General features: G+C 45.9%; 1 protein-coding gene across 1 annotated transcript in view; it reads left to right on the top strand.

Annotated features, from left to right (window-relative positions):
- DECR1 (2,4-dienoyl-CoA reductase 1) overlaps window positions 1-20192 on the top strand; it is a 234374-nt gene extending 214182 nt beyond the window's left edge. Inside the window, exons 8-10 of the mRNA XM_078687063.1 lie at window positions 14020-14166; window positions 19412-19474; window positions 19563-20192. Of these exons, the coding sequence (XP_078543189.1) occupies window positions 14020-14166; window positions 19412-19474; window positions 19563-19622 (270 nt within the window). The 3' untranslated portion in view covers window positions 19623-20192. The remainder of the gene's footprint in view (window positions 1-14019; window positions 14167-19411; window positions 19475-19562) is intronic.
- The last annotated feature ends 5370 nt before the right edge of the window (window positions 20193-25562 follow it).

The raw sequence follows: 25562 nt of genomic DNA, 5'->3' as shown, positions 1-25562 counted from the left end.
TATGAATATTTTGGGAAATTCTAGCATGTATCAACATTTAACTAAATGATTCTTCAAAGAAATGGTACTTAATATTTCTCAGTAGTTTAGCACAACATTTTATTCCTAGTTGCATTTTTTGTGAACATTTTATTTTGGAAGCAAAGGATCCTCAATCTTGATTTCAGGCTTTTGCAGTTATTTGCATCTAATCAGAAAGCTTTCGGAGAGCTTTGTATGTAGCCTCAAATTCTAAACTTTGCAATTGTGTAAATAACATTTCTTACTGGAACAACTGTCAGTAGTGCAGTCTGAGCTTACATTTCTTTATAGCACTCACCATAATAGAGATTTTTACATCAATGAACCATAAATGCAAGCTTGAACAGCATTAACATAGATCTAAATACTACCTTAACTGCAGGCAATGCACTTCCTTGATCCGTAATGTGGTACTGTAAACTGGCAGCCACAGGATTTGTGAAGTTGGGGGTTGCACCTTCTTGTCCCAAGGACAATATAAACAAGAAACCTTGTTGCCCAAACAATGTGTCCTGGGTGTCTGGCTATAGGAATTCCACACCCCTGGGCTCTCAAGCTCTTGGGCTCTTCGCGACTGCAAATAGGCCTGGTCGCACCTGAACCTCTCCACTTGTTCTGAAAATTGGCACAACCCGCAGATAGCCCAAGTCGTCGCACAGCAGAATCGTACCCCGCCCCCTCGAGTGCCACCATCAATACAAAGCTCCTGCCATTCTTCTACGCCTGACCTGCTCTTCACGCAACAACTACTGCCGCCCGCAACACTCTCCTCGCCTCTGTCGACCCTCTCCAACAGTAACAGGGCCCTTGGCACAAAACTTGAGTAGGTGAAACTTCAGCTGGACTAATCTGGGACTGTATCCGACCCGCGCTCCATCTGAATCAGCTTAAATATTTGACTTAGACCCTGTCTAGCGTGACCAGATTGCCACAGTTGACTTTTTATGCTTTTAGGCCCTGTATTGTAGTTTATTCTTTACAAATTAATAACTCTGGTTCTACTGATTGGATTTGTGTTGTTTTGGTCTTGTTTTATTTATTAAATGCTCTGTTGTTCTAGCCTGGTGTGATTTTTTTTTTTTGGTGGTGTTTTTGGTGTTTTACTGTTGGAGGTGTTGCACAAATACTTTACACATTGCCTCTATATTAAGCCTGACTGCTCTGTCCCAAGTTACCAGGGAGTAGAGTACAGGTTAGTTTGAGGTTTGCTTGTGGCTAATCCTGACAAGGATTGTGGTTGCTGCTTGACCAGGACTCCCACCCCAGGCAGCCAATAAACCAATTTCTTACAGTGAGACACAGCTGAGGGTCTTTGTGAAGTGTGGCCACAAGTCAGGTGAGGAAAACATATGACACCTTATTATATTTAATTAATAAGTGGTAACATTTGATTGGGGGCAGGTAAGAATTTCATGTTTAAACTCAAATTAATTATAATTTAAAACCCTCTATGATGGTAAAGTCAGATTTTAAGTCTTTAAGGGTTTACGTTTCTGGAGCAGTAAATATCAATATCCAAACTCATCCACTTCTTTGATATAATTGTTATTGGATCATCGTCCTAAATGCCATTGACTACATGTAAAAGAACCTACTACATGAACTTTCAGAATGGATTTAGGTGCTTTAATCTATGGCTATGTGTAGTCTGTTTTCATCAGACATTTGTGTGGTCAATGTCTCATGTGTTTGTGTTGATTGGCCCTTCGTTCTGTAAAACTTAGATTAAATAACTCTATGCTATATGCCTGCCTTCCCATTCTTTGATTGACACGTATAAATTAATATGCCTTCGTTTTATTGATTCCCCTTGCATATATTCATATTGTCACCGTTCTAAGGACCTACAAATCAACTGATTCTTTGTGTTCATATAAAACGATCCACTTGTTAGCATAGCATCTTTTTTCGGTTTATACTCAAACTCGCAAGGGGTTCCTCGTAGCTCATTCATTTTTTACTTTTGGAAAGTTGACTTTTACTTGTTCTAACATTTTAGTGCCTGCAGCCAGTGTCGTAGATCACATGACTAGTTGTAGTTGACAGTAGGCCTTTGTGAGTTCCTCCCAGACAGTGACAGTGATATTGGCAGGACAGTCATCGTGACAAGATGGGTCGAGGAGGAGCCATCACCTACCACACTTGCACTCCAATGAGGTTTGCCTCGTGCATTCACAAAGAACTTCACATTAACCTTTTTTCTCCCCAGATATCCTGACCCCATGGCACGGAGGAAGGACATTGCAGAACCATCTGGGGAGGGGGGGAGCTATAGTAGTTTTTTACACTTTAAAGCTGGCACCTGGAATAAAAATAGGAACCTCAAACACACTCTTCAGTATACTCCTGCACCTTAGGACTCTATAGAAGAAGGTCAGCCCTGCTGCCTGAGGCCTGCTCTGCTCCCTGTGAAGGATACTGGACTTGCTCCCTTCATCCCAGGCTATCCGAGTGATTCCAAGGGTCAGTTGACTGACCTCGTGTTCTGAGCTACAAGGGCACAAAAGCTCCAGAGGCCTTCCTGAAACTACCCATTTGACTTGCTGCATTGGACCTGCAACAGGATTTACCGGAGTCCTACTGAGCTTTGCTGGAGTGAATTCCTAAACCCCAAGTGGTGCCTCCCCAGGTCTGTGTCTTTGCCTGGCCTCAGAGAGCTCATCCTGACCTAACTGAAGTTTACACCAAATCCACCATGATGCGACACGAAGACATGCAAGGCAATGCAAATCCCCACAAAGTCCCACCACACAGCTGCCAGCCTCATCAAAATCGACACCAAGCTACACAAAGCCCTGGCCACGCAGCTACCATCTTCATGGAGACTGACGCAGAGCAACACAAAGCCCCGCGATGCATCGCAATACAGGTTCATCAGAACTGATGCTGGGCAACGTGAACCCTCGCAAAGCAACACAGCGCAGAATGCACACCAAGCGCATAAGGTACAATCCTCAGCAGGCCATCTTGGTCCTGTGCCCAGCCTGCACTCCGTTGCAGTCAACTTGATCTTGTGATTTTGTCCTTTCCGAGCACGACCAGATGCAATCAGTTGGCGCTTTGCCCTGTTTGCTGCTACCGGTTATGGAAACCTTTCAAATTCAATATCTCCAGTTCTACTGATTGGATTGTTCTTGGTTTGGCTATTTTTATTTATTTAATTTTACTCTATTTTTCTATGTTGGTGGGCACGTTCTCTGGCAATAGGGATGCGTTCTGAGGCTGTTTTCCCTGCCTGCACCACCTGCAATTCATCAGAGGTCCTAGATGGGGTGGGACTACGTCCTCCAGCTCTCTGAAGGGCAAGGAGGGGTCAAAACTTCAAGTGACGCTCTTGAAAAGTGCAGGACACTTCCTGCTGCGCTGAACACATTCTTTATCGGTTTTCCTTGCCCATGCGGACAAATACTGGGCCCATTTACGCCTGTCCAAGGCTGGGCTGGGCCCACCCCTCTTGGTTCTACCATCTCACTAATCCTCTTTATCTGTATTGCTGTATGGAAGGTAAAGCCTAATGGAGAAAAGATGTCCCCATTAGGCCTCTAAAGAACCCCCACTAACTGCTACTATTATGAACTTCGTCTCAAATGCCATTGGAACAATTAATAGTGAAATTGAATGCATTGAGGAGTGGCTGGAGACCACTAAAAAAGCCCTCCAAACCACCCCGGGTATCAAAGTGCATTCTGGTTCTGTTAACTCCAATATACCCCAGAATGACCCTCCAACAGTAAGCACCACTCTGGTGACTGATCGAGGAACTGTTCACCACACAGTAGATATAGCTCAATGCAGGTCAGACAGAACTGGTCAGCAAAATCAAAGCTGGGCTCGAGAGCAACCAACAGGATTATCCAATTAACACCCAAAGCATAATGAGGACAAGGATAACTATTAGCTAACAAAAATTAAGTGGTACATTGGTTGACTAAAATCCACAGAGCTATACAGCTGTGAAACTCTATTCAGTAATATATTCAATGTACAGCGGGTTTATTGGGTAGGATCCTTCGCAAGGAGGAGTCTGGCGACTGTATAGTCATCAATTTCAGGAGCAAACAGGTTGTGGAGACTTTGCTGGATAGGAGGACTCTAGAATATCCGTCCCATAGGTGCATTACGGCAGTACCACTGGGCTTTTTTAGGGCTCACGCCTACCGTTGCAGTGCACAGCACTGCTCGCGCATGAGAGACCTCATGTAGGGCTTCTAAAAGCTGACCACACGCTTGTGCGTGTGCTTTTGTTGTTGTCGGCTGCAATTGGCTTTTGTGTGCTTTTTTAAAAAAAGCCAGCACGCAATTGGGCAGAGGCGGGCGCATGTCCCGCCTTTGCTCCGCTCATTCCCATTGGTATCTGTTACGCGCAGCAGCGGCACAGACAACAGGCTCCCTCGGCCCTGCTCCTCTGTGGTGCTCGTACAAAAGGGGGTGGTGATGGACGGAGCATCTGAACCAATCAAACACTCACACCCAGTCAAAAGATCTGGGTTTGATCCATCACCGTTCTTTAGCCCACTCTGCCACCCCAGTTCAGACATGGCTATATGCAAATCAGTCTGACCCTGTGCCTCATGGGAACAGTCCAGCCCGAACTGCCAAGCCATGCCTTCCCTGGACCGGAAACAAGCTTCCGAGGACCGGTTTCTGGCATTACAGCCGTCTTCAGCCCAGCTTGCTTGAATCCAGTGGCAAAGTGAGCAAGGGACTCATGTCTGAGCATACCCTGCCACACTTTTGGCGGCCAAAGCGGTACAAAAGGGGGTGGTGATGGACGGAGCATCTGAACCAATCAAACACTCACACCCAGTCAAAAGATCTGGGTTTGATCCATCACCGTTCTTTAGCCCACTCTGCCACCCCAGTTCAGACATGGCTATATGCAAATCAGTCTGACCCTGTGCCTCATGGGAACAGTCCAGCCCGAACTGCCAAGCCATGCCTTCCCTGGACCGGAAACAAGCTTCCGAGGACCGGTTTCTGGCATTGCAGCCGTCTTCAGCCCGGCTTGCTTGAATCCAGTGGCAAAGTGAGCAAGGGACTCACGTCTGAGCATACCGATTTGCATATAGCCATGTCTGAACTGGGGTGGCAGAGTGGGCTAAAGAACAGTGATGGATTAAACCCAGATCTTTTGACTGGGTGTGAGTGTTTGATTGATTCAGATGCCCCGTCCATCACCACCCCCTTTTGTACCGCTTTTGGCCGGCATAAGTGTGGTAGGGTATGCTCAGACGTGAGTCCCTTGCTCACTTTGCCACTGGATTCAAGCAAGCCGGGCTGAAGACGGCTGGAATGCCAGAAACCGGTCCTCGGAAGCTTGTTTCCGGTCCAGGGAAGGCATGGCTTGGCAGTTTGGGCTGGACTGTTCCATGAGGCACAGGGTCAGACTGATTTGCATATAGCCATGTCTGAACTGGGGTGGCAGAGTGGGCTAAAGAACGGTGCTGGATTAAACCCAGATCTTTTGACTGGGTGTGAGTGTTTGATTGATTCAGATGCTCCGTCCATCACCACCCCCTTTTGTACCCCTCTGTGGTGCTCGGGCACCACTGTTTTCGATTCCCGCCCCCGCTCCTCTGTGGTGTGCGCGCTCCACTGGTTTCATTTCAGCACAGAAGGGGCCTGGGAGGTGCTACTGGAGCCGTGTGACACCATACTTTTATAGAGGCTTTAACTGCAGTGTGAGTAACCCCTTCTTCAACCCAATTTTATATGGTCAATTTTAGCTTTGCTGCTGCTATGTTCAAATAATCGAGCCATGGATTGTTCCCAGTAGGGAAGATAGGTTTTAAGACTGCTTTCTTTGAGTTCTTGGGTGCTATAATCATCCGAAAAAAGTATTTTGCATCCGCGGCCATGCATTCAAGTTTTTGTGTTACGAGGCCGAACTCCAAGCGAATCAAAGTGTTCCACGTGTGTGGAGGTAGATGTAAGGTTCGCTTATACCCCATACATTATGTTTTGTCTATTCTGACACGTGTGTGCCAGGAAACGCTTGTTTTCGTTTACCATTCGCTCACCCTCCTTTCCTACAGCTGCTTTGGACATTGTGCTTTATTGGCCATTTTATATTTGTATAAAGTGAGCAGCGACATCGAGATTTGACTTAAAATATGGTAGCAGCACCTCATGTGTGGCCGTTTTATATTTACAAAAAGTGCCCGCTGCGACATCGAACTTTAAATATTATATTTTTGTTTGCAGTGAAATACACTGCCCTTCAAATTTACCAAGGTGGTCTTGCGCCTTTCTTTTATGCTGAGCGGCTCGCCTACATAAACTTTTACAAAAAAATTATTTCCCCCAACAGTGCGTCATGCTGCACTTAAACTTTAATAATGGCGCTTCATCTTGAACAACTTTAAATCTGACAGCCGTGCGCCTTTCTTTAGTTGTGCACAGCTCACCTTAAAAAGTAAAATTAACTGAAATGGAAATTAAGTCATCACAAATAAATCATTATTGCTTCCTGACGCCATCTTTGTTCTCCAGTGTCACCGGATCCATGTCCGGGATAAAAGCATAAAGTTGTAAACAGGTTTGTTTGCTTTCCCGCCATCTTTCAAAACTGTTCACACTTCACAATAACTTACAGGCAGAAGTGGCATTGATTCTGGGCGACTATCTGTGCCTATCAGCTGCACAGCACATCCCTGCAACATATTTGTTTCCAACAGCATGCCATGCAGCGCTTTAACTTTTAATAATGTCGGTTCATCTTGAACAACTTTAAATATGGCGAGCGCGCACCTTTCTTTAGTTGTACGCAGCTCGCCATAAGGCATTACTGCTTCCTGCCATCATCTTTCTTCTCCAGCGTCACCGGAGCCAGGTCGGAGATAGAAACATCATTTGCAACAGCAATAGCTTTAACTTTTACTAATGCGAGACCTATTGCATTGCAAATGCTTGTTTATATACCTATTGGCACAGGGTCATTTAAATTTCCCACCCGAGTGACATCTTCCCAAAGCCCTTTTGCAATGCCAGCATATAATCTGTTCTCGCTCTTGGAACAAGTTGACTGACTCTTGAATATGGGGTCATCTCCGGTCTATGGTCCTTCTGAAATTATGGACTTTAAATGTAATTTTAAAGGGTGGACGATGTACTAGTCTGAGCGTCTGGCAATGATTTGTTCGAACCATCGCTCCAGTGTTGGAGAGAACTTTAAAGTTCCCAGACAAAGAGATGGAGAATCCAGTTTCCCTACTGGCTGAACAGTCTCAGATGAGTGCTACAAATTCCACTATGGCTGCTCACCTTGGACCAACTGCTGACACTACTGCTCAACTTATGGTTCCTAAATATGATTTTAAATGTATGTTGTGGAATGTGGCTGGCCTCTCCAGCGAGGTGAAGAATCCTGAATGATTTGAAACATTCAAGAATTGTAATATTGAATGCTTACAAGAGACATGGGCCTGTGATGCAGTCCATATAGACATTTGTTTCTCAGTTCACACCCCAGAGGTAATTTCAAGGTGGGGGGCACCATAGAGGCGGTTTGGTAACTCTGATCTCAACGCCTATGGACATGGGGATTTTTAAAATGTATCTGGACTCCGCTACCTCACTTTCAACTCCCCCTCTCCCCCCCACCCCCCCACCCCCACTTCCAAATTGGTATTCTCATGCATAGACCCAGGGAAATGCTTGTTATTGTTAATTATTACCATCACAATTGCATATCCAGTAGCATTGACATAGCTAACTCTCTTGAGAGCGAAACATGGATTTTACTGTGATTTGGGGAGGGGATTTTGATTGTAAGTTGCGTTCAGTTTCCAAGCACTCTGTATGTGGGGCAATAGGATGTGACGCTGAGAATCATTGTCGTTTCGAGCATAGCTTCTGTGGAGATGTTTTTAATTCTATATTGACTAAGTATTCTGTTTTCCTTGCTATTGATCTTGGTGCATGTCCTGCAACTGAATATATCACTTTTATTGGAAGAGACATGGGTAGTCCTATTCTTAATGCACTTTCCCCACAATATAAGTCCCAAGCCACTGATTTCTCCATATTGAATAACTGTTAGAGTGACATTAGCCCCCGAGCTGTTTCCTTTGATCATGGCATAATGAAGCAGTATGATGCACCTGCCACCATGCCAATAGTGTTAAAAAAGAATATGGGTATTTACCGTAAATTGACCCTGGTCGACTCAGAGGCCATGTTGAAAGAATTTGTCGAGAAAGGTAGGGAGCAAGTAATTGTCTTTCCTGACAATTAATGGGACCCTGCTTATGACCTGCAGGCCTTTGCTGGAATTTGACACTCTGCCGTTGAGATCCTGACAAGCGAGAGTAAGGCTTTGAAGCCTAAGCCACAAAGGTGGTTTGACAAGAAGTGCCCAAAGACACATGCAGATCTCATCTCTGCCTTAAGCAGACGCTGTGGGACATGGGACTGGTGAGATCCTGTAGACAGAACTATAAACCAGTAATTGCGCACATTAGGTCAGAAGGCTGTTGGACAAATGCATGAAGCCAGCTTATGGAATGATTTTAGCCTCTTCTGGCAAGTGGTTAATAGCCTCTATTTTGGAGATACTCTCAACACTCTTACTGATGTCACCATTTTTCCATCTAAGTGGGTTAGCACTTCTCCAAGGTATACGGTAGTGATGCTGAAATATACAGTACTCATGATATTACTTTCTCAAAACTCCTTCGGGACGGACTAGTAGTATCACCCATCTTGAAAGAGGTCAGAAGCACGATAGAGCTGAGCACTAGAAATAAGGCTCCTGGTCCTGGTGGATCTTTTCACTGATAATCCTGATCTATGGGCACCACTACTAATTCATGTATTGAGGTGTGCTATTGTGGCTGGACCTCCAAAATCATGGTCAAATTCTATTATGGTCCCTATATTTAAGATGGGTGACAGAGCAGACCCCCGATGCTACCGCCCTATCTTATACATCAATGCAACAAGTAAAGTTATGGCCAGGATCTTACTGAATCGGCTGGACATTTTTGGTGGCTGAGAAGGGTTGCTTCTCTGATGTGCAGTATGGATTCATACATTACTTGGTCACTGTTGAGCAATGACTCAATCTTCACCTTGTAATTAGTAAATATATGTTGGCACAGAAGAGCTGTATCCACCTAGGCGTTCTGGATCTCACCTTAGTCTTTGGCTGGGTGAACAGAGGGAAATTATGGCAGCAAATGTTTGACATGGGTATGGATGGTGCATTGGTTCACCATCTGGCCAAGTTGCATGAAGATGTGGCTGGTTGCATAAGATATGGGGCAAGCGGGCAATGCTCTCCTCCCCATGAAATGAAGTGAAAGGCTGCATGTTGGTGCCATTCCTGTTTTGTCTATATATTAATAACTTAGACATCTGGCTAAACACTGGAAAGGCAGATGCACCCCGGGTGGGCTTGGCTTTTGGAAGTGCTCTTCTCTACTTTACGCAGATAGTTGTGTCCAGGTGTAAAGGATTGGTGTAGGCCTTCAAAGGTTTCTGAATAAATTTGCACTAATTATGGATGAAGTGGGACCAAGGACAAATTCTGCAACATCAGATGTGATGGTAGTAGGTAAAACATGTTTTAGACAGAGATCAAACAACATTAATAGTTAAAATCTCTCTGATGTCCCAACATTCACCTATTTAGGATTCCCATTGGATTGTAAAGGCACATTGTCACATCTAATAAAGGTTAGAAAATCCCTGTTTGATCAAACCATTGAGGCCACGTTTCGATTTACTAGGAAACTGTGCTCCAAACCTATAGATGTGATGAACAATATCTAGGAAGCACACTGCTGCTCTATTGTTACCCATGGAGCTGGGTTCTGGGGGTATTGAGACACCTCAAAATCACAGGTTAAAGATAATTTATTCTTGAGAAGGCGTCTCTCTCTGTACCCAACAACCTCCCCATATTTCTCTGCCATATGGACTCTGGAAGATCGTATTAAAATAGCCCCACTTATCCTATGGCACTCAGTTTGGACCATGCGAGAAACCCTACCTAATCAAGAGATATTAAATTACTGTTTATATCTTGAGCAGACACATAGCATCCCATGGCTGAGCTACATTAAGGAGCAATTTGCAATGCTAGTAAGAGCTGATTGTATTGGCTGCCCACAGAATATCGCCACTGTTTTCTAAACTTCAGTTAAAACAGAATTAACTAGCCCCATGTAAAAGGCGAAGAGAACGTTTAGTGATGGAAAAGAAGGTGTCCAGCGATCTTCCATTAGTAACAACGAATTCAATGGAGCCCTGTCTTTTGTTTCCACTCCAACATTCCCAAAGACTTCACTGGTGAGGTTGAGGTTTATGTTAATACAGACTCTGCCCTTGAACCGTGCCCCTGTGACTCGTGTTCAGTGTAGTCTACACTGCACTTTTTTCTGTAAGTTATATGATGTATCCAGGAAAAATTCCAAATCCCGCTTTTAAGGTCTATAAACATTAAAGGTGCAAACCTGAACTGTTTTACTTACAGCTCTTTCAAACTGAATATATTCGTCTAATGATTTATAAATGTATCTGTGCAGAAGTGAGAAAGAGAAGCCTAGTGGGGAAATAGTATTTTATTGCAACAAGTGTTGGTGATTCCATGCAATTTTATGTTATATGTCATAGGCCCATATCCGTAAAAATATTTCTGTAACCATATTTCAATTGATGGATGGCTTGGTAGAGACTGATGAATAGAAGCGCTCTGTCCACAGTCTTAACTACCTTTGCACATTGCACATTTTAATCTGGTATTTTTGGGTCTAAGGAATCTCCAACCTACTTGAACTTCTTATTTTATAAAGTGGGTATTTTTGTATTCTATTTATTGAAGATGAGTTTTCTTTTATGATTGAGATACTCTATGGATATGCTATTTTTAATAGGAGCAGATACTGTTATGTATTGTAATGATGATTTTATTACCAAATGATGATTATTCTGATTCTCTTAATTTGTGTGGGGTTTTTATTGTATTGTCTTTTTACTTTATTACTGTTTGTGTGCTGCATAAATAGTTTACACATTGCCTCTAAGTTAAGCCTGACTGCTTTTATGCCAAGCTAGCAGAGGGTTAAGCTCCGGTTAATTTAGTGTTTTTGTGGTTCAAAGTGGCAAGGATTGTGGCTGTTGTTTCAGAATAGTTTTCACGCCTGTGTTTCAAAAACCCAGTTTCTCACAAAAACTCTATGCAAGCCTGAGAAAATCAGGACCTAAGGAAGTCCGCTTTCCCTCCCTGTGCCTGACACCTAACAAGACCGTGATATTCAACTAGGGGGCAACCCGATATTCCTAAGAACCTAGGTGTTATAATTGTATGTATATGTACAGTGGTTCCTTCTGATTCATTTTACACCTAAGATCACACATTTTTTATGTTAGTTATTACGAGCATATAGTGTCAATGTGTATAAGAACTTAAACAGTTAAAGTGGAAGCAAATCATTGACCTCTGAAGCAATTTCACAAAGGAATGGATAATAATAATGACTCCATGCTTGAACTTCAGCATACAAATTTAAGGTGTGATACCTTTAGGCGTAGTGATTAAGTGAAGTGAAGTGAATAATTGAGAACATGCGAAAATAGGCAACACAACAAGAAAAAAAGATTTTGGTTGTCATCAAAATTAGAATACAGTAGTTTGGAGTATAGACATCGATTTTCACTCTTGCGTTGTGTCTGATATGGCTACGGTCCAGAACAACATTTAAAGATGTTCATCAGGACGGGTGTCACAAGACAATTTGGTTTTTTAACAAATTTGTTTATTGAAGAACAAAAGGAAAAACAAGAAAGACATGCAAAGTATACAAAAGCAATTACATGTCCACTGTCAGCTTATTACATAAGGAATCCAAAGAGTACTTCAATAGCCATTGGTCACAGGTGACGATCCAGAGTAGGCAACACAGTATCAATCAAAAACAAAGCAATCTTCAGCTCCAATACATTTTCTATAGAGCCCCTTCAGCTATCATAGCATATGAAAAAGCGACCACCCTGTCCAAGTACAGTGCAAACACATAGGGCCTCGAGGACCCAAGGAGGGGGCCCCCCATGCATACACAAGGAACTACCACGCTCCTCATCACCTGTCAGTCAGTCAGTGTTTCCTCCATCGATGCCCACAAGATCTGCAGTAGCGGTCAGGCCATAGGGACACATCAGCGCCTGTCGCAGAAATCTGTCAATCACTGTTATTTGTGTAGCGCAGCAGTGTCACCCCTAAGGGTGTCTGTGCGCTGGGGGTACTGTGTCTCCAACGAAAAATCAGGCCTTCAGTCTCTTTCTTAAGTCCACCATGGAGAGTGCTGTTCGGAGGTGGAGGGGCAGGTTGTCCAGGTCTTGGCTGGGATGTAGGAGAAGGAACGGTGCAATCAGGTTATACACCTACTACTCAAGGTGTGACTATCACTCTGGATCCTTAGAAACAAAATACATACAACTGTTATTAAAAAAAAAACAAGCACTCCAACAGTGTTACAAATTAGTATGAGGTCCCGATGTTAAGGGCTTGTTCTTCAAAACAAAAGTATAATTTATTGTCTGTATAGGAACTTATGGTCTTCAGTACATTCAAAAGTTCACAATGTTTTTTTTCATAAACAGCCAGCACATGTTTTGTCACACAGTGAGACTGTTTGCAGAGGGAGCGTGCATTGAGCAGCGGTTCTGGGTTGTTCGTAGTCTCTCTGCGTGGAGGTGGCGCTGGTGTCAGTGTGGGCAGGTGATCCACAGTCTCAGGAGAAGCTGCAGGGGTGGCAGGTGAAGGGTCCTTTGGTCAACTGCGAGGAGGACGTGAAGCACCTGTTGCAGTTTCCAGGGCCAGGAACTCCTTGGTGGTGTAGCAGCGGATGGGTGAAGGACCAGGTGCCCTGACGCTGACCGTGGGCCAGGTGCAGACGGGCTTGCCTTTGGCATGCCGGTGGTGTGCCTGCTGCATGCCCCCCTGCAGCCTCTATTATAAATCTTGGGATTTGGGAGGGGCCAAGGGGAGACTGGCGAGCAAGAGCAGCGGAAAAGGTGGCATCAGCAAGAAAACAATGTAATGCAGGGAGTTTCTGGGCACAAGAGGCAGGTCGGCAGAGATGCGACTGGGGAAAAGTGACTCGGCCAAAAGGTCAGGGACCTATGTCAAAGGGTTCCACACTTTATCAAAATGAAGCCTTGTGTCGTACACTGTGACGGCCCAACTTTCCATGGCATATAGATCTCAAATTTTAGCACACCAAAGGGTTATTTATGGTGGGGCCTCTGGGTCCTTCCTAGGAAAAGCAACCACTAATCTATCGGCAAGGAAACCGTGTGTGATGAATTTGCCCGAAGGAGAGTGAAGCGGTTAGAGGTCCTCTTCGCCCAGCGCTCCTAAAAGAGCTTGGATGGGATGGGGTTCAAGCGAAATTTTCAGGGTCTCAGAGATTTGTGTGGACATTTGTTTCTAGAAATCAGCCACCACGGCGCACTCCCACCGCACATTTAACATAGCACAGTAAACCAGCAGGATGGTATGGATTCCAATAACGTTATTCTAAGATGATACATCATATCACAAGTTTGCTCGATTCATAAGAGAAGTGGAATGTGACTAATTCACCTGCCGCTCATAAACAAAGCTATAACAGTTCTGGAGCGATTTGTGCTGGCAACACAGGACCCTCAGCCCTGTTCGTATTGTGATCCATGGCTGTGCAGATTGTACCATGTTATGTGGAACCATCCAATTACAACAGAGTCTGTAATTTGACCTCCACCTTGAATGAGTGTCCAGGAACAATGTATGCTACACCCACGTTCCTTGAGACATCCTGAGTTATCCAGGCCCAGAATTACCAACAGCAACATCCTGGAATGTTGTGCATGTTCTAGTTTGGGATGGGTTTTCAAATAAATCCTTGGTTTTTATAGTATTAGGCATAAGTCAGAAATACTATGAATAAGTTTAGAATGAGTTAGGTGCTGAACATTCCAAATAACTACTAATTCCTATGTGTTCTCCATCTTTAGGGTGCCTTTAGTCGTCTTGATCCCACAGGCTCATTCGAGGGAACCATGAAAGAGGATATTCCTTGTGGACGTTTGGGAACCCCTGAAGAAATTGCCAATCTGACTGCTTATCTCTGCAGTGACTATGCAAGCTGGGTTTCTGGAGCAGTACGTATCAATGTTCGTTGTCATTAAAGGTCATAAATCACTAGGAATTTAATTCAAACAAATTGTATTTTTTTCCCAAAATAATTTTCTTCTTAAAATAACATATTTTACTTTAATGAGAAAGTTGATTTAATATCAACATGTTTTTTTTTTTGATTTCCTGATGTACAGCACTCTGATACCCAGAAGGGTCATGTTAGTGCTATGTGAAATTCAATTTGTAAAAAAATGCAGTACTAAATCAGTGAAGATGTCTGTTCTGTGAACGTACAATCAATCGATCAATCAAGCATTTATAGAGCGTGCTACATACCCATGAGGGTCTCAAGGCGCTGGGGGGGGGGGGGAGGGGGTTAGGGGGGAGAGGGGGGGAGGGGGGGGGGGGGGAGCTGCTACTGATCGAAGAGCCAGGTCTTGAGAAGTCTTCTGAAGGCCAGCAGGTCCTGGGTCTGTCGTAGGCTGGCAGGGAGATCGTTCCAGGTCTTGGCGGCGAGGTGGGAGAAGGATCTGCCGCCGGCGTTGGTTTTCCGGATACGAGGAACTGTGGCGAGGGCGAGGGTGGCAGAGCGGAGGCTGCGGGTGGGGGTGTGGAAGCTGAGTCGGTTGTTGAGGTATGATAATCCGGTGTTGTGTAGCGCTTTGTGTGCGTGGATGAGGAATTTGAAGGTGATCCTCTTGTTGACTGGGAGCCAGTGCAGGCCTTTCAGGTGGGGTGCGATGTGGCTGCGCCCAGGGATGTCGAGGATCAGTCGTGCTGAGGCGTTCTGGATTTGTTGTAGTCGTCTCAGGAGCTTGGCTGTTGTTCCTGAGTAGAGGGTGTTTCCGTAGTCGAGTCTGTTGGTGATGAGGGCCTGGGTGACGGTTTTTCTCGTATCGGGAGGGATCCACTTGAAAATCCTGCAGAGCATTCAGAGGATGTTGAAGCAGGACGTGGAGACGGCGTTGACTTGCTTGGTCATGGACAGGGAGGAGTCGAGGATGAAACCCAGGTTGCGTGCATGGTCGGTGGGTTCCGGGGGTGTGCCTAGCGATGTGGGCCACCAGGAGTCGTCCCAGGTTGATGGGGTGGGTCCGAAGATGAGGACCTCCGTTTTGTCTGAATTCAGCTACAGTCTGCTGTCCTTCATCCAGTCGGCGACGGCCTTCATTCCTCTGTGGAGGTTGGCTTTGGCGGTGTTGGGGTCTTCGGTGAGGGATATGGTCAGCTGGGTGTCGTCTGCGTAGGAGATGATGTTGAGGCTGTGTTGTCGTGCGACGTGGGCGAGTGGAGCCATGTAGATATTGAACAGCGTCGGGCTGAGGGAGGATCCCCGTGGGACGCCGCAGATTATCTCGGTGGTTCTTGAGCGGAAGGGAGGGAGGCGGACGCTCTGGGTTCTGCCGGAGAGGAAGGATGTGGTCCAGGCCAGGGCCTTCTCTTGAATTCCGGCGTCATGGAGGCGCGCTGATAGGGTGCGGTGGCAGACCATGTCGAAGGCAGCTGATAGGTCCAGGAGGATGAGGGCGGCTGTTTCTCCTTTGTCCATCAGGATCCTGATGTCGTCGGTGGTGGCGACGAGTGCGGTCTCGGTGCTGTGGTTGCTGCGGAAGCCAGATTGGGATGGGTCCAGGACGTTGTTGTCTTCGAGGTAACGGGTCAGCTGTTTGACAATCTTCTCTGTCACTTTTGCCGGTAACGGGAGCAGGGAGATGTGCCGGAAGTTCTTGTGGTCCTTGGGGTCCGCCTTGGGTTTCTTCAGAAGGGCGTTGATCTCGGCGTGCTTCCAGCTTACCGGGAAGGTTGCTGTCTCGAAGGAGCTGTTGATTGTTTTCCGGAGGTGGGGTGCGATGGTTGTGCTGGCTTTGTTGAAGACGTGGTGAGGGCAGGGGTCGAATGGGGATCCGGAGTGGAAGGAGTTCTTGGTTTTGATCGTGTCTTCGTCACTGACGTGAGTCCAGGCGGCCTGTGCGGGTGGTGATCGCAGGGGTGGTGGAATCGGTGGTGGGTGTTGGGGTGTCGGAGTTGAAGCTGTTGTGGATGTCTGCGATCTTGCGATGGAAGAAAGTAGCCAGGGAGTCGCACAGGTCTTGTGTTGGTGGGATGTCATTGGTGTTGGAGCTGGGGTTGGAGAGTTCTTTCACGATGCTGAAGAGCTCTTTGGTGTTGTGTGCGTTGTTGTCTAACCGGTCCTTGAAGGTGGTTCTCTTGGCGGTCCTGATGAGTTGGTGGTGTCTGCGGGTGGCGTTTTTGTGGGCTGTGTGGCGGTCTGGTGTTCGGTCGTGGATCCATTTCTTCTCCAGCTTCCGACAGGTGCGCTTGGAGGTCCGGAGGTATTCGGTGAACCAGGCGGCTTTCCTGTTGGTGTGGTTAGTAGTGGAGGTCTTGAGAGGGACGAGGGTGTTGGCGCAGCCGTTGATCCATTGTTTGAGGTTGGTCGCGGCGGTGTCTGGGTCGGTGGGGTCGGCGGTTTGTCTCAGGGCGAGGGTGGTAGTCAGTTGGTCCTTGGTGACCTTGCCCCAGCAGCGGCGTGGTAGATGTTGGGTGCGGTGATGTGTGGTGGGTTTCCTGAAGGTGAAGTGGACGCATCTGTGGTCGGTCCAGTGGGGTTCGGTGGTGTGGTTGAAGGAGACGTGGGGGCTTGTGGAGAAGATGGGATCCAGTGTGTGTCCAGCAGCGTGGGTTGGTGTTGTTACTAGTTGTTTAAGTCCGAGGTTGGAGATCAGGACGGTGGAGTTGGCGTCGTTGTTATCGAGGTGGAAGTTCAGGTCCCAGAGGAGGATGTAGTCTGTGGAGCCGAGGGCGTGGGTGCTGACGAGATCGGAGATGGTGTCGCAGAACTGTGGTAGTGGTCCGGGTGGTCTGTAGACGAGAGTCCCTCTGAGGGTGGTGTTGGGGTCGGTGTGGTTCTGGAAGTGCATGTGCTCGGCGGTGGTGAGGGTGTTGTCGGTGTTGGTTGAGACTCTGAGGGTGTCCTTGTGGATGATGGCGATTCCCCCTCCAACTCCGTTGGTGCGGTCTCTGCGGGAGATCTTGTAGCCCTGTGGGATGGCTATGGCGATGTCTGGTGCTGAGGTGGCGTTCAGCCAGGTCTCCGTCAGGAAGGCGACGTCGGGAGTGGTGGAGTCTAGGAGGTCCCAGAGTTCGATGGCGTGCTTGCAAGTGGAGCGGGCGTTGAGGAGGATGCATCAGAGGTGGTTGGGTTCGCTGGCTGGTAGTTTGTAGGGCTGGGTGCTGGGGTATCTGCAGTTCCGGCAGGCGAAGGGCCCTTGGGTGCGCTTCGGGGTGGCCTGGTAGCAGGGGTGGTCTCGTCTGGTGTTGAGTGCGTGGAGGGTGCTGGAGTCGTAGTGCAATCTGGTGTTGCGGGGCCTAGGGGTTCTGGCTCTGGGCGCGGTCCAGGCACGGACTGGCGCAGACGGGCTTGCCTTTGGCGCGCCCGCTGCGAGCGTCCGCTGCGCTTCCGCGCGGCGCCCTCCATAAGAGGCAAAGTGGGAGATGGATATGGATATTTAGTGTGGTACTGGTACAAGTGCAGTTTTGTCTACTCAGTCATGGCACATTTAGTGCATAAATGTGTGTGTATGGGTTACACTGGTTCAAAGTTTATTAGGACAATCACTGTGCACCCAAATCCACATGCACCCTAAGCACATGTTCACTTTCAGGTTGTGAATGCAGCCTGTGTAAGGCCATGTATTCATTTGAGAGTGTGCATACACCTATGTCCCAAAAGTGCAGCCGAATGAGAGCACTTCAAGTGCACTGTTTACACTTGTGTATTTGGAATGTTGTGAGGGGACGGTGTGCACTTTCCGTAACCAATTTGTCCTTATGTCCAGGTGTAGTATTTTTTTCCACGTGTTCACTTCCATTAAAGCTCTGGATCCACTGACAAAATGTACAGGATGGGTGATTGCAACAAGACATGTATTTTAAATGCATGCTGTGTAGGGTGGTGAGCGGCGCGTAAACAGGTACCGGAGGCAAATGAAGGCTGGAACAGCTGTATTTATCTCTAGTATTAGCATAAGAAGTTACAGGATCCACGGCGCAGAGAACTGCCCAAGTGGGAGACGAGGCTAGCAATGAATGAGCCTTCTATCAACAAGATTCTAAAAGGGAATGGAGGATGGAAAAGGAACACAGGGATTAAAGGGGTAGGGAACATAATAAATATGCAAGAAAACAATAAAGCAAAAGAAAGACAATGTGAGAAAACTACAGGCTGCTTTACTTAATTGAGGAATAAGTCTGCAGTGCCTACTTTAAGCAGGCAAGACACGTATATGTATTTTAAATACATTTTATTCACGGCACAAGATCTAAGAAAGACAGTGAGAGGATTTGTGACTATTTAGCATGTGAAATTTACGAAGATGTCAAAGGAATTGACGTCGCAATAAGTACCGTAGTTATGTCCTTATAATATTGCCCACTTGAATCTGAACGAAATTTTACAAAAACAACCATTTCACATAATCACGCAGAATGTAAATGTGTTACTTTCTACTTCCACATATCAATGTGTAATCGAGATGGGAATTGGTATAACATATGTAAGCAGTATTCAGAGAGTAAATAAAATGTGCCGAGAGTATGTTTTTTTGGAACAGTCAAACTTGGTGTTGCGTTTTGGTTTTCAGCGGGTACATTTTATCCAGCTTCTAAACACAAAAACGCTGCACATTTGCAGTTTATTGGTTTATAAAAGGGTTAATGGTGTGAGGTTCTCTTTTACAAATCAGATAAAGAGATTACAAGTAAACTCCGCCATGGACCTCTTTCACAAGTAAAGAGAAGGCTTCCCCTGCGAGCCGGTTTATTTAAAAAAAAAAAAAACGATTCAGGGAATACACATAGGGGTTGGGCACTATGTGACACCTCTCCTTCGCCCTCGGTAAGGAGAAAGAGGGCAGACTCTGTCCTCCCGCTTCCAGCCCCGACGTCTCCTCTAAAGTAATTGCAGTTGAAGGTGCGGGCAGTTTTTCAACCAGTATTGTATGAAGAGTAGTGCCACTAATACCGTATGTGCATATGTTGAAAAAAGATATTCAAGCCAAACACAAAAAAAGCTGCAATATTTCAAAAGTATAAACATAGGTCGTAAAGTTACAACCCATGATATGGATTTTTTCACGAAACAGATGCAATAATCTTTTGGTCATGCACTACATTTCATGATTGCAGATGTTCTAGAAGCAGCATCTCTTTCATTGCTCTCATGCTGGCAGCTAGATTTAAGTTTACGTTTTATATTTCTTTTCCTAGATAATTCGAATGGACGGTGGAAAATATGTTTCGATGGCAGGGGAATTCAATGACCTAAAAAAGGTAATTTGTTTACAAAAAAAATTGAAAAATGTAGCAGCTTTTAACAAAAAACATAGATTCTAATTTCACTTTGCTTTCTCCCTCGTAGGTCACCAAGGAACAGTGGGATGTTATGGAATCAATCATCCGGAAGACAAAGGGCTCCTAAAACTTACGCATGTTTTTGTGAGAACTGCATTTGAAGAGCTTGATGATACATTTCTTTAATCTAATGGTGCACTAATGTTAATATTGTCACTAACCCATTTAGGAATGCAAGTATATACATTTCTGACCTAACAAATGTTATTACATTTAAGAAATGTTTAATGCCTAATTCAAATCAAGGTGTACACGTGCGCTATCTCTCTCTCCTACTTTATCATCTTAGATTCCCGGGAGATTTGCATCCTTACCCCTTGGTCTTCTGCACCACCTTGGCCTCTGTTTATGCTGTCTGTATTTTCTTTAGTTTGGCCCATGTGTTGAATTATTTGTGTTCTAGCTCTGTGTGCCCGTTGAAATGCTGGAAGTGAATGTTCTATTAGGGTGAGGGAACACGTTAAAGATGAACAATCTGATTGCAAATACATTTGCAAAGTGTAATGTTAAGTGTACATTAACAGCTGCATAGAAAAGCCTTTTCACAAGTTCGGTAATGGTGACAGTTCTTGCTAGATAATATTGCTGCTGAGAATTTGTAAAAAAAAAAGTTTGCCATTAAAAGGTTAGCTATGTTTACTATATATCATTTTTGTCTCGCCGAACAAGTGACATTTTACATTGTGTACTTAGCGAAATCTTGTCCGTCTGTCTTTTTTTATTATTTCACTAATTGTGTACACATAAGGCAACAAATAAACAAATATGCACATACGTTTCTACAAACTGAGGCCTAGATAAAAACTTTTGTTACCACTTTTTAAATGTGAAATATCTGAGGGTCGCATATGGCAGACCTCCATTAAGCACATTGCCATTGTATGGAACCGCATACAATGCAGAGCTTTTAAAAAGCTAAAGTGAACTTGCAATTTGGTGAGCAGCACACAGTTTTGCTGGACCAGAACGCTTTAGTGTTTTTGGGAAAGGTCAATTAAATATTATGCTCGAGGCATGTGTGCTGTAGATACACATGCTCTGTATACTCCTGCCATCTAGTGTTGGGTCCGGATGATTGCAAGTTGCTTTTCTTCGAAGAAGTCTTTCCAGTCATGAGATATGGTAACTCCTCCCTCGGTGATAGTGCGCATGGGCATCAACTCCATTGTTAGATTGTTTTATTCCGCCATTGGGTTCAGACATGTATTCCTGCGCTCCGGGTCAAAAACATTTCTTCGGGTTCCCCTCGGTGCGCAATCCACTCTACTGTCGACCGTATTGTTTATGTACTTGCTTCCCTGTTCTCAACGTATCGAATTGAGTGACAACTCCATTTTCAATAGAAAACCTTGTGGGCTGCCGTCGGGCCAGGCCACGTCAGTCCAGCCTTCGGCGGACGAAACGGACTCCATTCCAATGTTGTCCTTGTTGCCACGCCAAATATCCTCGCACCAACCTACATCAAGTTTGTAACTTGTGCCTGTCTCCGGAGCACTGGGGGATGGAAGACTCCAATGCTTGTAAGTTGTTTTGTTCCAAGAAGACTCTACGTAATCGTCTGGCACGACAAAGAGAGATGCAGCGCCAAAGTATCCAACACACTCCAGATATCTTCAGGGAAGGATCCAACCAAGAAGAGATCAAAGCGTCTGCCGCAAAGGAAGAAGAGGCTCTCTCTATTCCAGAGTCTGATTCCGAGCTTGAGATTGATTTGGAGTGGGAAGATGTGCCTGCGGGACAGGGTGCTGTGAGTACCGAAGACTTCTTGCCCCCTAAATCCTCTTCCAAAGCTCATAAGGCTACGGCACCACCTCTGCTTTCTGCCCAAAGTCGGCACCGAGACAATGTTTCCGATGCCCCGCCTTATGGCTCGGCTCTGAAACAAACCGTCAAGCCTTCCGAAATCGGCCAAAATTACCTTCAGATCCGAAATCAAGCTCCAAAGACAATTCTGGTTCAGAGCCAAAACCCTCCGATTCGAAACGCAAACATGCTTTGGAGCGGAAACCCTCCGCTTTGAAACACAAACATTCTAAAGACAAGTCGATTTTGACACCAAAATCCAAGGACAATGTTCTTGAGCCTCCAGAACCACTTTTAGACGTTCTTAAGGCCAAATTGGATCCCAGTAAAAAGAACATTTATATTAATCCTGACACTGGACATATTTTGGCTAAAACCCCAGCAAATACACAAGCTTCTTGAAGAGGACACTTCTGATGGGATTCCTTTAAAGAGGAAAAAAGATATGGTTACTTGCCCTGTTTATCCTGCCCCACGACCCTCTCCACCTCCACCATCTTCTCAACAGTTAATTATTGAAGATCCATTACACATAACACCAAAGCAATCTCCACACACCGACCCAGATGTGGATCAGGGTGATGATGAAATTCATCTGCCTGCAAACCCACGGAATAATTACACAATTGAACCTCCAGTAGACAATGAGCCAAACCTTTATCTGCAAAAGCATTGCAACCAGAAGATAATACAACTTGTCACCACACCGACCCACAAGGCAGGACACACCCTCGACCCCATCTTCGCAGGAAGAAACAGCGTCCATTTCAGCCACACCATGCAACCCCCCTGGACCGACCACCACTGTGTACACTTCCTCATCAACAAACCCAAGCCACCCAAACCCGCTCTGCGCCCACGCGAAGAAACTGGAACAGAGTCACCAAGGAGCAACTCAACTCCACCCTCAACTGAAACACCCGCACCGCTGCAACCAACACCAACCTCGCAGTCAGGGAATTCCACACATGGATCTCCAACTGTGCAGATAAGCTCACCCCGCTATGCAACCCCGACAAACAGCGCCCCAGCAAAAGCCACCTGGTTCACCACCGATCTCCAAAAAGCCAGATGCACCTGCAGATGCCTGGAGAAATGGCAAGACACCTGAAAACTACAGTACCTACAAGGACGCTACAACGGATTACCACCAGTGCATCAGAACCACCAAAAAGACCTTCATCCACAACAAAATCCTCACCAACTCCAGCAACTCCAATGAACTCTTCAGCATCATCCAGGATCTCACCAAGCCCTGCAGCGAAGCCACGGACATCACCCCCTCCCAGGACCTCTGCGACAAGCTTGGATCCTACTTCCACCTGAATATCAAAAACCTCTACTGCAACTTCAATGACCATGCGCCCAACTCCGCAGCCATCCCGCCATCCTGGCCTCTGGCAACGCCAGCCAGCCCACCAGCTCCTTCTGGAGACCGATCACGACCGAAGAGAACGCCTCGACCATGAAAGGCATTCCCTCAGGAGCCCCCACAGACCTCTGCCCACCACACATCTACCACAGAGCCACCACCACCATCGCACCCAAACTACATCGCACCATCAACACCACCTTCAAGACCGGCACCTTCCCCGATGACTGGAAACGCGCAGAAGTCAGGCCCCTGCTCAAGAAGCCCTCAGCAGACTCGACAGACCTCAAGAAGTACTGAACCATCTCGCTCCTCCCATTTGCCGCGAAAGTCGCTGAGAAGAACGTCAACGCAGAGCTGGCACAGTTAATCGAAGACCACGCCGTCCTTGACCCTTCTCAATCCGGATTCCACAGTACCGAGACAGCCTTACTCACCACCACAGACTACCTCCGCATGATTATAAACCCTCACCATCGGATCCTGTGTTGATTAAGGGACAGTTGCCTCTTGACTCCCTAGTAGTGTCCAATGCTTGCAAAAGAACTAACTCACAAACCTCTGGGGATGCACCTCCCCCAGATAAGGAATCTAAACTTATAGATGCTTCTGGAAAACGAGTAGCTGTTTAAGCTGCTAACCACTGGTGCATCGCAAACACACAGTGCCTACTAGATAGGTATGACTGGGCACACTGGGATGAGATGGAGAAACTGCTCCAATATCTCCCAGATGAACCCAAAATGAAGGCACAGCAGTTAGTTGAAGAAGGGAAACTCCTCTCTAACTCCCCAATAAGATGTGCTTTAGATGCAGCTGACACTGCAGCTAGAGAAGTCAATACCAGCATTCCCCTTAGATGGCATGCATGTCTTAGGATCTCACGGTTTAAGCCTGAGGTTCAACAGTCCATTTTATAAACACCCCCTTTGATAAGAAATGCCAGTTTGATCCTGTAGACGACCCATCCTTAGAAAAAATAAAAAAGGACATTGAAGTGGCAAAATCTATGGGAGCGCTCCAGTTCCCATCCAATAGAGGCTCCTTTTGCCACTCATTTTACAGATCAGGGTCCAAAACAACATCCTCAGACCTAAATGCTTCCTCTTACAAAGACAACACTCAATCCTTTCCCTCTAGAGGTTTTTACAGAGGTGGATATAGAGGAAACTCTTCCAAAGGCACGGGTAAAGGTGCCACACCACGTAAAACCCCATTCCCCTAGTAAACAGTGACTTGCCCACACTCCCCCCCCCCCCCCCATCACTCCACACCTGTCGGGGGAAGACTTCAACAGTGTCTCCCCATTTGGCAAGCTATTACAACTGACAAATGGGTGCTATACCTTATCCAACATGGTTATTGCCTGGAGCTCACCTCCAATCCACTAAACATTCCACCTTGCATTCACAAATTGTCGTCAGGCCAGTTGCAGTTACTCAAACAAGAGGAGCAATCTCGAGTACAAAAGGGAGCCATAGAGCCAGTTCCATGTCAGTACCAAGGTTCAGGGGTTTACTCTTTATTTTCTGATTCCCAAAAGGGACGGTTCCTTAAGACCAATTCTGGATCTCTGGGAGTTAAACCACTATATACTGTCAGAACATTTCCATATGGTAAAGCTTCAACAGGTTCTTTCGGTCCTACAACAAGGGGATTTTTTTGTCCACACTGGACTTAAAAGACACATATTTTCACATTCCCATTCATCCAGCTCATTGCAAATATCTCAGATTTGTGTGCTTTAGATGCAGCTGACCCTGCAGCTAGAGAAGTCAATACCAGCATATCCCTTAGAAGGCATGCATGTCTTAGGAACACTATCAGTTCAAAGTACTTCCATTTGGAGTAAGTACTGCTCCCAGGGTATTTACAAAATGCCTTGCAGTGGTAGCAGCTCTTCTCAGAAGACAACAAATTCATGTCTTCCACTACCTAGACGACTGGCTCATCAAAGCCAGCACACACCAAAAGTGTCTACAAAACACTCCGACTGAGCTACACCTACTCCACCAACTGGGTTTCACTGTCAACATTCAAAGGTCTCACCTACAGTCTTCACAGATACAATCTTCTATAGCAGCCACTCTCAACACTCACACAGCTCTAGCCTTCCCCAGTGCAGACAGAATTCCCAATATCCAAGCTCTACTGATGCAGTTCCAAACCAACTAAACCTTGGCAACCAGGACTTTCAAGCGCTTACTGGGAATGATGGTGTCATGCATTGCAATAGCACCTCATGCAAGACTACACATGCATCCATTACAAGAAGGTTTGGCATGTCAGTGGAATCAGTCACAGGGTCAATTAACAAATCTAGTGTTGGTAGACAGCCGCACCCATCGCTCTCTGCAGTGGTGTAACCCACAAAATTTATGAAAAAAGGCGGCCTTTCATCAACCCTGTTCCACAAGTCTCGCTAACAGCTGACACATCTGTCACAGTTGGGGTGCACATCTCCATCATTACACAATCGAAGTTTTCTGGGAAGACCAGCACAGATGTCGCTACATCAACTATCTAGAGCTTCTGGCACCCCCACTCTCCTCACTCAGGACCATGGAGAAATCAAGCATCTAAATCCCAAGGCGCTCAACTTAGCGATGTGGCTCCTGAAGTCATAGAGTTTGGATATTTAAATGTACCACCAGACTGTATGACTATTCTCAAAAAAGCAAGAAAACCTACTACCAGAGCTTGATATGCAGCAAAATGGAAACAATTTGTTGTTTACTGCAATTTTCCACCTCTAGATGCTCTTGTTCAGAACATTGTTATCTTTTACTCTTACAGCAATGTGGGCTAGCTTACACATCTATTAGATTGAAC

Source organism: Lissotriton helveticus, chromosome 4_1, assembly GCF_964261635.1.
Source record: "Lissotriton helveticus chromosome 4_1, aLisHel1.1, whole genome shotgun sequence".
In the NCBI taxonomy this organism is placed as follows: domain Eukaryota; kingdom Metazoa; phylum Chordata; class Amphibia; order Caudata; family Salamandridae; genus Lissotriton; species Lissotriton helveticus.
Note: the sequence above shows the minus strand (reverse complement) of the source record. Positions and strands in the feature narration are given on the sequence as shown.